This window comes from Athene cunicularia (genome assembly GCF_003259725.1).
Source record: "Athene cunicularia isolate RWA chromosome 7 unlocalized genomic scaffold, athCun1 chr7_part1, whole genome shotgun sequence".
NCBI lineage: Eukaryota > Metazoa > Chordata > Aves > Strigiformes > Strigidae > Athene > Athene cunicularia.
This window is the reverse complement of record NW_020799107.1, coordinates 26,097,244-26,109,804: the sequence shown is the minus strand read 5'-3', so window position 1 is coordinate 26,109,804 and position 12,561 is coordinate 26,097,244. Positions and strand designations below refer to the sequence as shown.

Genomic DNA, 12,561 nt, shown 5'->3' with positions numbered 1-12,561 from the left:
CGGAGTGGAAAATATATCAAGAGCTCTGAAGCCATTACAACGTTTTAATTACATGCTAAACTAGTTTTTCCACAGAGCAGTAGCCTTCCAGATGAAGGGACTGGGACCCAGGGCTGATAATAGTTGCTGATGCCCTGGTTACAGATTGTGTGGTCAATCCCTTCCAGTCAGCTTCAGTTTATTTCTAAACTACTGCCTTACTTATCTCTTGATATTTTATAGCTATAATAATTATTTAATTTGACCTGTTGTTGACCACTGTCATTTACCCTGCATTTTGGCACAAAGAAGGCTTATTACTGGCATTGTACTCCCACCAGCAAGGAAATGCCTTGCCTTCTGAAGACTGACAAATAGTTGGCTTGAGTTGTGCCCTTCATCACAATCATCCATCACCATCATCCTTTAATAAACTCTCTTCATTGCTAAGGGTAGGCTGACATGAAGGACAAGTATGGAGTGAGGACTGAAGGGTAGTGGGGAAGCTGTGTGTTTAAATTCTAGCCTCTTAGTCTGGATAAGATGCACTGACAGGACTGGGAAATGTTCCTGCAAGCTCACTGCATGCATGTTGTGTGTGTGAGGAGATACAGTGGGCTTCATTTTCAAAGACAAGCTCTAACCAGACACAGGATGAGGATCATGTGCTGATCCTTGATGGCCATTTTAAGAGAAATCCACTTTTTTCCTAGTTGCATCTGGGCTGTTGGGTATTTTACAGGGAGAAGGTTGAATTTAAGGGTTACTGGGGCTAATAACAAAAGGAACAGAAGTGGCACGGCACAGCACCACGTACACAACTCCTCATTTCTCCCATGCGAGTCATTAGCAGGGTTGGGAGTAATAAGCCTGGTTGTTGTCTCTGCTGCTGGAGCTGCAATGCTAGCAGGAGTGTGTGGAGGGAACAGGTTAGGCAGGAGAAGTAAATGTGATTTAGTGGCTTTCAGAGCTCTCTGTTAAGAGCAGAAGACACAGAGGCTTTGGGCTGGGTTCCTGTTTGCAAGGGCTGTTTTCTGTAACGGTCATGTGCTGTTCTTTCTCCAGTCTCCTGCCACAAATGTGTCTTTCCCCTCTCTGTCTTCAGTTCCCAGATCACAGCTCTGTCCTCTGCCATCTCTCATGTGGTCCTTTCCATACCCTGCTTAGCCAGCAATACAGACATCTCTAAGTTTTCAGTTGATTTCAAAAGTTGATTTCAGAACCTCGTGGTTTTCCATTCCCTGCAGCCTGTATATCCCAGGCTGTGCCCAGTGTCTTCTGATAGCTCAGTGGTGTAGCTGTTTGGTTGCAGAGCAGGTCACACAGCGCTCTCAAGTCTGTAATGGAATACGCGCAGGTGCTTCGAGAGGTTCGTATATTATTTGGTTACCTGACATGAAAGAGGGGTGAGGGCGTGGGCCGTGCAGGTTGATACCTTCGTGTTAATCACAAAGTGCACAAAAACAGAGTTATGCAAAGGACATAACATGTAACCAGTTCTGAGTAGGTTTTCTTATATAGAGGAAAAGGCATGTGCCAGGTGAAGTTCTTCCCTTTATTGCCAAGCATCCCGTCCATGTTCAAGAGCGAGAAGAGACTCGAAGCATCTAAAAAACCACTTGCAATTCATTCCTTTGCTTTACATGAAACTACACTTCTTTTTCCTTGACTTGCCTTTCAAAAATTATCAAACTGGCTTTGTTGAAAATGTTTCATGCATCCCTCTTTCCTCAAACAAAACACTCATTCCGAGAAGCATCTCATGTAGCAAATGTTAGCTTCCTAACAGGGGCATCAATGTTATCTTCCCAATATTGCTACTGGCTTGTGTGCAGAATGCATTTCTGATTCCCATCATGCAACCTTTCCAGGTTTTATTCTCATAATAAACCCTTTTGTAGTGCTTGTAATTGTAGTTTTCTAGAACTCGACCAGAGAGAGCTGCTTGTGGAGCTGCAACCATGCTGTCCTTGGAAGTGCAAGACAAGGATCAAGATGAAGGAGATAGCTGCTGAATTTGAACAAAGAGCAGTTTGCTGGTCACCCATAGAAGGTTACAAGTTTGAGAAAATGTTGTTGTAATCAAGTATTTCAATCTGTGCATAGGATAGCTCCATAGTTCTCTGTGATTACTTCATTTGCCTCATTGAAAATATTGCTGTGATTTAACTTCTAGGAATAACTGATTCATTTATCTGGCATGATAGTAATGGGGAATGGAGGGAGGAACCTTCAGTCGTTTATCCACATTTATTAGGACACTACACTAGTTTCCTGAATGAGGCACGAGGAGAAAGCTCAAGGTATCCCTGTGTATGATTCTGATATATCCATCTCTATGTGAATGTGAGAGCAGCGATTGCTCCTTATTCCTTCTGTTGTAACACATGGCTGTTACAACATGCACATAAGCAAGGAGTGTGAACATGTCCACAAATGAGGATCTGCAACTTGGCCCATGCTGGAAGAGGAACATGCTTGCAGCAAGACATGTTTTGTTACTGCCACAAGAACTGGAAACATTTCTGATTTCTACGGTTACATATTAACACATACTTAAGTTGCTTAGCCAACAGACATCTCGAAGTTTTCAGTTGATTTCAAGTGTATTTCTTTGGGAAGCTTACTTTTGTTTGTAAATATGTGAAATCTTTATGATTTTTTGCTTATTTTCTCAAGTGTTTAAAAAATGGCAAAGTATATTTTGATTTAGACATCTCTGCATTCCTGTCTTGCTTTTTCCTTGTACATTTTCGTTTCAGTCTGACTACCAAAGAAATATTGAACGCAATATGTTTGGTTGATGATTTATTGGAGTTGAAATGTAGAAGAAAAATATGAAAAGCATGCCAAAATTGAAATGTGTTTCAGGATTTTTGCAAAAAATGCTTGTGAAAATATTTTTGTTGTCTTTGCTTTCTGTCTGAAGACATTGCAGGGAATTCCAACTGAAAACATAGCCTCTGCAATTTGCCTAAAACATGTTGGAGTTTTATTTTACAAAGAAGAAACAATTCCAAAGAGCTTGTTATTTACACTTTTAATTTCTCTTCCTATTCAAGTACAGTTTGATGCAATAATAAAAGAAGAAATCAACCACTTGATAAATGTTCCAGTATACAAGTATAGCTTATGAATTTTATATTTATATAAATGTGTGTGCGTTTATACATTTTATCTTAGATCTGTAGAGATGAAGTTTGTTGCTTGTTTTACTCAACAGTTTTAAATTTAGCATAATGGCTGTGTTTTGATTGCAAATCAATATTTTCAATGTTGTAACCTTTTCCAGTTTAAAAAAAAAAATCTTTGCAGTACAACATTAGAATTGATTAAATGAAATCAAAGAATCATTATTAATACTTGTGATTCAAATAGCTGTGCCTTCAAAACAGTCCACGCTGCTTTCAGGGGGCTTTCCCAGTCCATCCTGGATGGATAGGATCGATTCAGTATCCCTGTTGCAATAGCAGAGGTTTGCCTCAGTTAGCAAGGGCTGTGCTTATTGTCAGGAGAAAATTGGGTGATGCCTGCTTGTGGCGGTACTGAGAGGAGCTACTGAGCTCTGTAGTTGTATATTTTTACAGTCTTTCCAGGCCTAAGCCAGCTGGAAGGTGTGGTACAAATGGAAGGTTTCATTTCTGTAGTTCTTTAGAAGCTGAGGAAAAAAAAGAAAAAGCAATGAGTGAGCAGCATGCGCAGCAGGGAGTGAGTAGAGTAAATCAGTGTAGATTTCCTTCTCCAGAGAATGAAGAGCATAAAAGCCGGATGGTAAGTCTTCACCAGAACATGTGAGTGCATCAGGGCAGCCCCACTGCACCCAAGCCCTCGCCCCGGCAGCATGCCGTGCCGTCATGCCTGGCTTTGTGCATTTATAATGTGACAGGAGTGTGTCTGCAGGGCGCAGGGTACAGGGCAGGGTGCTGCCAGCCATGGGGCTGGGCTGTGTTCGTGGGAGCCCACCACCAAAGTAGGGGTGAAAGCTGTGGTAGGCAGGTTAAGGTTATTCACTAGAGAGGGACTTTGTTTTGTGGCTGCACTTTAACAGTGGGGGAAGTGGGCAGAGGAGTGTGGTTTTTCTGCAGCAGGGTTAAGGCACAGGCGATGTTATTGAGCTGAGAGGTTGAGGAATATGGACAAAATGGGTAAGTGTTGATTTTATAGCTGGGCTAATCTGGTCGTGTGTAGGAATGCCTTGTTGTTACTGATGGCTGATAGCATCATCATGCTACCACCAGCTCCCACCATACTGTAAATTTTATGGACATGGGGCAGAGGTGCAGAGATGAAAAGCTTGTGGGGTTTTCTCTCCCTTTCTAATCTCTGGAGGGGATGAGGCCTTGCTCCTCAGGACTTTACATATGATAGAGGCTGTATCATAAGGTGGCATTAGGGGTGCTCATCTCCTTGCTGCTATAGGGCTGGGACACCCCTACATGTCTCCTCATCCCTGGACTTCTACCCCAGTACTTACACAAACATCAGCAACGAATTCTGTGACACTTTCATTATTTTTTTTTCTCTTTTTTTCTCAAGCATCCTCTTTGCAGACATAGAGGGTTTCACAAGTCTGGCCTCCCAGTGCACTGCTCAGGAGCTGGTCATGACGCTGAACGAGCTCTTTGCCAGATTTGATAAGCTAGCAGCTGTAAGTTTTCTATTATAATTCTGATATTTTCTTTTTCCTGTTGCAAGAATGACATACTGTGCTGGTTCACTGGATTTCTGTAACTATTCAGTGCCCTAAAAGGCAAGCTATTGCAGGCATGAATATTTTTTTTTTTTTTTTTTTTTTTTTTTTTTAGGAGAACCACTGTTTACGTATCAAGATCCTGGGTGATTGCTATTACTGTGTGTCTGGGTTGCCAGAAGCAAGAGCTGACCATGCACACTGCTGTGTTGAAATGGGAATGGATATGATAGAGGCCATCTCGTAAGTACCATTTTCCCCATGGAGAATTTCAGAACAAATAGGAAGTAGATTCTCTTTCCTGGTAGGTCTTCCTTACATCAGTAGCAAGGTAGCCAAACCAGGGAAATGATGCCAGCAAAGAGGGAGACCAGCTGGAACAAGAAAACAAAATGCAGTAAAAATCTGTCAATAGAAAGACAGACACTTGAGTCCATTACAGTCACGTGGGTATCAAGAGCTTAAACTCCTGATGAGAAAGGCAAGGGTTACTGTAATTACTGGAAGTCTCATTCCCAAAGGACCATTCCAGTGAATTACGGAAATGTGAAATCAGAGGATTAATAGTAACTATTAAATTTCAGTCACTCTTCACTTATCTGTCTTTAAACCAGCTTTTGCTCACCTTACAATTCCTCTGCTAAGGTCTGTCTTGTCTAGTTTAACTAATCCTTCTGCATGTGTCCCTATGCCAAAAAAGGTCAGATACAAGACTTTCTTACTTTAGTTAATTATTGAAGAAAACCATAAACTTGGTCTGGCACAGACTGGAACAGTTCCATGGTGCTCTTTCTTTTATTCCCACTTACTTTACCATCTTTATTTTCTTCTTTTAAAATCTGTTCTGAAATTTTGCCTGCTCCTGAGGTCAGACTAGCAATCCTGTATTTGTCCAGACTGTTCCTGTCTTTAGAGAGTAACAAATATGAGACCCATATCTAGTTATATTACTTGGAGGATTGCATGCAGTGTCAAATATTGTTTGCATCAGACATGAGATTTCACAGGCCAGTTCTTTCAGAATTCAGGGAGGGAAGATTTATTTGGTCATCTTGAGTGTATGCAGTTTTAGGCACCAAGTGCAGTCAATTCTGGATAGTAACTGATCTGACCTTAGTATCTACACCATCCCTGCTGCACAAGAACTCTGCTTCTTTATCCCTTCTCTTGTATTTTTTTATTTTGTGAAAGCATCTTCTAAAGTATCAGTGGTATGAACAGAGAAGCAGATCTCTATACAGTTCTCCTCTCATTCATTTAAGTAAATTGCTTTGCTGGAGTTTCCACTTCATCTTGATAAAAACCAGCGCTACCTATTTGCTGAGCTCGACACTACATCCTTACCAGTTGAATTTCTGTAAGGACATGAATACACCCCCACACTTTTCAGCCTCATTTTCATAACACAGATACATAGTTTGAAAAGCAGTATTTTCCCTCAGGAGACCCCATTCAAAGAGCAGTATGCAGCAGCATTCCCTTACATTATGCTGTCAGGACTTACTACCTTTGCTTTCCTGGTTTTAAACTCTGTTCCTTTGCACCAGTCTCCTTGGGGTTTGTACGCAAAATGCAAAATAAAAGGAGTTGCAAGTAACTAGTTCTCAGTAGTCCTTGAAAGGATTCTATTTCTTCCATGTGAAGTACAATTAAGTGGTGGGTGACGAAGTGTCTTGTCAACCCCGAGAAGCCGCAGTTCTTAGCCACCAGCCCTACAAAGAGGATCCTGTGTACACTGCCCAGAAAAGTCTCACTTTCTGCAGTAGTTGGCCTCACAGAATCCAGAGGCCTTGACATGTTACTGTGTAATCCCCCGCAAGGCTGAGTAACACCAGGATGTCTAGACTTCATTGATTAACTGCAACCCACCTTACCTTGAAATAAACATGGAGCTGAAGTGCCCTCAAAGTGCACTCAATGTTTGTTTACAAATAGCTCTTCAACAGCCTTTAAAACTTGTTTCCCACTTGATGTATGATGAATGCATTTAACAATCTTATCTCTTAATAAGTCTGGAAGGTGACTGTTCTCACTACCCCTGCTTCCCCCTCCCCCACCTCCTCCTTCCCTGAGGATCAAGATAAGAGGTTTCACAATTAAGGTAACCAACAGCTACTGAACATTTGATTGCAGGTAACAAATAGCTACTGAACATTTGATTGCAGGCTTCGCCAACACTGGGCCCTGCCCGGAGGCTGATTTCATATGTGCACAATAACAGCAGGGAGTGTTACCCCCAGATCAGGAAGATAGAATTATATTCACTGTACTGCTGGTATAAATGAACTAAAAAACCCAAAGTAGGGTAACAAAGGATATTTCTTTTTTTCTGTAAAGGATAACCAAACTCATTTGTTTGCTGCAAACTCTGGAGAAAGTCATCTTCTCTCACTCTACTGGAGAAGTTTCTTGGTCTTGTGTCAGAAACAAGGCTTGGCAGGGGGTGCGGTAGGGTTTGTAACACTCGTCGTGCAACATGTTCTTCCTCCTTCCCCAATTCTGTACCCATGTTGCTGCTGCTCTTGTCCTTGTAAGAGTTATGGCTGCAGCTGCATTTTCATTACCCCAGTTCCTGTAGCTTTCCAAGTACTGTGGTTAAAGCTCTTTCAGTTCCTAAGCCTGTGGCACCTCACACATATACAGGTTCCGTTCCCTGCTAGAGAACCTCTGCTGCTTGTTAATAAAAATAATGAATGCCACTTCAGGGAGTAGACAGTGAAAGGTAAGATAGGGGTTGTAAGGAAAAAGGAACTGTAAGAGGGTAGGAGCTGTTTCAACAAGAAGTCATCTTGAGCAGTCTTTTAAGGGGCATATTACACTGTGATGAGTGAACTAGGGTCCGGAACTGGTCTATCTTTAATCATTCATTTTCATTAATAACTAAAGCATAAATATTAGATCTGTGTTGATGCTAGGAAGTTGGGAGGGCTTACCTGTCCAGAGGATGGTATCTAGACAGGACTAGATGAACCTGAAAACCAAAGAGGTTGAAATCTGATATGTATAAGGTACAATTTAATTCTCCAAGGAACTAACAACTCAAAGCAAAGTACTGTGCTATATGATGTAGGTGAATTTGCCTGTGAAACGTGGACATTCAGGGAATGATGTGATCATCAATAACAAGAAGCAGAGTTGTTCTGATGGCCTCATCAAGACTTTCCCCTACCCACATTCCTAAATATATTTTTCCATGTGAACAGCTCTTGAAGTTAACTTTTGCCCTAAAAGGGCAAAACCCACAAAGGATTCCAGTAGTCATTTTGGAAGTAAGCAGAGCATCCAAAACCTCATTAAAATCAGAGCATGAGTATTTGTAGCTGCCTATTTGGAGTGACTGCAATAGATGTGGTTCTTGGTTTTGCTGCTCTGACTGCAGCTGTAAGCCCCGTTCAAGCTTTCCGACTACAGTGGGGCATTTCACACACATATCGTATTTCATCTGCGGAAGAGTTGATGCTTGGTGCCATACAGACAAATTAAGATCTCTGAAATAATTTCCTCCTTCTCTTTGCAACATGCCATTACTCTTAATGAGGCTGGTTGCTGGCAGGTTATGTCCAGCTTTGGTATGGAAATCAGAGACCAGCGCTTCATTCCTTTTACTGCCCCAAAGGTTTTATTTTTTTTGTGAGTTCTCAACTTGACTATGAGTTTAGAGTACGTGGATTTACTCCAAGGGCTCCCCTTTCTAATTAGTACTCTGCTTGGCCAGCCAGGCCATCCCAGAGCAGTACAGCTGAGCTGGTTTTGTTGTTGTCCTCTTGATGTGGATGACCAACATCATGTGTATGTGTGAATAATTTATGGGTCATTATGGATTTTGTGTTCTGGCTGCAAGTTTGTGCCACGAATTACAACCATGCAGTTCTTAGTGATGTCTTTTTTTCCCATATCTCTTTTCAGACTAGTCCGAGAGGTGACAGGAGTAAATGTCAACATGAGGGTTGGAATCCACAGCGGGAGAGTTCACTGTGGGGTCTTGGGCCTTAGGAAGTGGCAGTTTGATGTGTGGTCCAATGATGTTACGTTAGCCAACCACATGGAAGCAGGGGGCAAAGCTGGGTAAGTTTCTTCATCAAAGCTGTTGCATTGATATGTGTGCTGTTTTGTGTCTGACGTGTCACACTGAGGTGGGGAAATGGGGGACAGAGGTTCAGAGAGTCTGCTGTAAAATGAACTGTGGGTGTAGTGTTTTAACCATGTGCAAATGTCTGCAAGGTTATTCTGTTCTGTGTCTACATGTCTTTGGTTACAGAAAGTATACAAAATCCCCCAAATGGGCATATCCTTCTGTGGTAAGAACTGAATTCCTTCTCTGTGAAACAAAGCTGATACATACAACAGTAATGAGCAGGTCTGTGTGAACACTAGCAGAGCTGGTCATGGTTACAAAAGAGATGTGACTGTACATTAACATGTACGTTTGCTGGAGAGCATCACAGCTATTGATGGATATTGTATGAAGCGTTGTTTCAGACCAGTCTTTTGTTTTGAAACATTCCTGTGAGAGAACAGAATTGGTTCTTGTTTCACTGCTGTATGGACCAACAGAAGACTCAGTTGCTGCCAAGTTGACTCCGTGAAATAATTTTTCTATATGTCTTTCCATGTTTTCTTTGCTCTGGAAGAAAGCATAAGACTATGGTACTTGATAGGATACCTCTACAAGGTACTTTCGTACAACAGTGATTAATGTGATAGGACACAAAAGATATATGCTACAATATATATTACATGTGTCTGCTGAGTAGACACATCTTTGTGAAGGGCCTATATTTGCCAAAAAAATATATCATCTGCTGTGTGTTAGAGCAAAGTGAATAAAAGAATGCTTTATAACTAAGAGTGCTTTATAACTAAGGAGGTGCTTGTAAATGGATGTGTAAGATGCTTAACATGAACACCTCTTTCTTTAAGAAGATGCCTCCTGGCCTACTTCCTTTAAAACAGATGAAACTCTCATACTGTATCTGTAAGAATAGTGGCACAGCTAAATAAATTGTTTTATGTTGCTTGTTTGTTCCAGTACACGGAACCTGTCTCTGACAGGAACTGGCTTTTTAGGTGATAGCTTTTCCGAGCCCACAAAACTGGCTTGTCTTTTGTCTCATTCAAGGCGCATCCACATAACAAAGGCAACCCTGAACTATCTCAATGGAGACTACGAGGTGGAGCTGGGCTTTGGCGGGGAGCGCAACGCTTATCTGAAAGAGCACAGTATTGAGACCTTCTTGATTGTGCGGTGCAGCCAGAAACGGGTAAGACCAAACAAACTAATGCAGGTTTAGATACTGTTAGTAACTATAATAGATGGTCTCCGGCACATCAAAGTAGAGTGAACAGCAGCCTTTATAGATGAGTGACTACCTGATCTTCGGTGACAAAAATTCCTGGTTTTCACTCCTCTTCCTGAACTTCTGCATGCTTAGAAAGGAGTGTAGCCACCTTCTACATAAGGTCTCTGCACCAAGTACTTTCTAGGTCGATCAAAGAAACTGTTTTGAGTTGTTTTCAAAATAATTGTGAAGAATGTTGTTAATATCAATATGTAATTTTTCAGTTAAATTTGATACTTGTATAAGTGCTTAAAACAATAGATTAAAACCACAAAGATCTCTGTCAAATTAGAGAGGAGCTCTTGTCCACCTGCTCACCATATTGCCATGAACATGAAGATTAGAGCAGTTCTTATCATTACTTTTCAGCCTCTGCTTCTGAAGATGGGAAAATCTGGCCCACTGTAATGATGGATGATCACTGTGACAGGGGGATGAGATCATACCTACTGCCATGACACAGGTCCAGCTGCACAAAATAAGGCTATCAGGGCATTACTGGCTTGAACTTGAGTCAAGTCATACTCAACTGGACTTCAGCCAGTATATCATCTTTTTGTAACTCTGCCAATAACAGAAGATAGGTTGATGTTATCACTAGTTTGTATTATTTCAACTAACAGTAGACTGTAATACTAGAAAAAGATCCTTTTGATTATCTAGTTGAGCCTAGTCAATAATATTTCTCTAAGTAATTTCTGCACTATAAAAACTGCTTTGTTATTTATACTACAGGCAAGCATATAAAGATTGTCCTGAGTTGAAAATTATTTCAAATATTTCTGAATCTAAGATCAATGAAAGCTTCCCACAGCTGTAAAGATGACTACCATGAGATTAAATGAATTAGTTTGTGGCATATTCCAATAGCATGGTTGGTTTGAATAACTGAAACACCTATACAACAATACTTTGGTACCGTTGCCTCATTTCCTGAGAGAATGGAAGCCTCAGATCTCCTTGATGGATATTGTGTAAAAAATCTCCAAGAAAATCCATTATCATCTGCTGAAGAGAGAAGCTGATATTTTGGTTTCTATCTGCTCCTAAGATAAATCTCATTAACAATCGTCAATCTTCAAAAGAGGATTAGAGCTTGCAGTGCAAGATTATTGTTTCCTGAATATCACTGCTTGTCAGTTGGCCAGCTGATGTTTATACCTAAACCACTTTTTCTTTTCTGGGTAGATTTAAGAACATAAACCAAAATACCCTTATAGTCAGACCCTCTCTCCTGGGGTGGAAGAAGTATATTGACTTCTTAAACTGTGCACTCACTAAGTTGTCTGCATGTTCTTGTGAAGAACTGGAAGTTTCTCTGGGGAGAAGAGGAAGCCCTAAGATCAGGATTCTTCTCCTTGACAGTGTAGCCAAAAAACCTCAAGAACAGAGTCACAGAGCACTTGGGACTTGACTTCATTTTTTAACACAGAGCTGTCTTTCAACTAGGAGACAGGAGAAAGACTCAGGAGAGATGTGGATTCCATTCCAGACTTAGATTTTGAGGAACTTGCATCTTTGTCCTTGATTTTTCCATGGTAAAATAAAATGGCTGTCTCTCCCCTCATTCTTTCATTGCTTTATATGTATTTATTGCAGCTCTGTTACACAGTGTAGCCTGTAGCTGAAGTCTCTAGGCGCTACTATAATGCTGCTCTAAATGTGCTGCATCCCAGAGTAGCTAAGAATGGGACATGTGCATGGCCTATGAAATCATTGTGCTAAATTGAAACATTAAGAACTGCTATGTAAGGTCATGGATATTAGTATTTGGAGTTTGAGGGGCTCCTGGTTTGCCCATACTGCTTCAACTTTCTTGCTCCCATAGCCATTTTCTATCCCTTTGTGTATAGTTTAAAGTTTTCTCCCTCTTTAAAAACTCATTTTCACATATTCTGAAGATCAGAAGTGAGAAAAGCTTTCTCCCATAGTCAGTTTGGTCAGTCTTGAATATTCTGGCTGATGCTAGGCAAAGTTCTAACACGTCACTTTTTCCTTCCATTTCTGCTTAATTTTAATGACTTCTTGTAATGTATTTAGCCAGGTTTTCAGTTCAGTCTGTTTCAGTAATGGCCATAAAATGTTCACTTAACTTAGTAATGGGTTCCTGTAGGTCATGGCTGGGTTCCTGTTATCCTCACACACAAGGCACAGGATTTGCATTGAACTGAGAGGAGATCTATAGTTGACCCAAGTAACTGCCTGAGCTATTCCTCAGTTCACACAGGCAGACTTGAATTACCTGAATACTTAGTCCACAGCCACTGAAACCCAACAATACCAGGAGTTACGGTGAATGTATACAATGTAATGGCATCTGTTCCATACCCTTTCTGTTTACTTTTGCCGTGGGGAGCCATAATTTTGAATTTCCTGGGGTTTTTTGTTTATGTGACTTTTTCATTGTTTAATGGCATTGCTTCGCCACAAAGTAAGTGGGAAGAACATTTATCTAATATTTTTGTTTCAGGAACTCAGACTAGCTCCTTCTTTGAAAAGAAGAGTTTTTTCCTTCTTAAGGATGCTGTTAACTGGAATATATTTAATGGGGGG

General features: G+C 40.9%; 1 protein-coding gene across 1 annotated transcript in view; it reads left to right on the top strand.

Moving 5' to 3' along the window:
• ADCY5 (adenylate cyclase 5) overlaps positions 1–12,561 on the top strand; it is a 222,757-nt gene that overhangs the window by 157,444 nt on the left and 52,752 nt on the right. The window contains exons 4-7 of the mRNA XM_026852915.1: positions 4,516–4,627; positions 4,785–4,912; positions 8,576–8,734; positions 9,789–9,930. Of these exons, the coding sequence (XP_026708716.1) occupies positions 4,516–4,627; positions 4,785–4,912; positions 8,576–8,734; positions 9,789–9,930 (541 nt within the window). The remainder of the gene's footprint in view (positions 1–4,515; positions 4,628–4,784; positions 4,913–8,575; positions 8,735–9,788; positions 9,931–12,561) is intronic.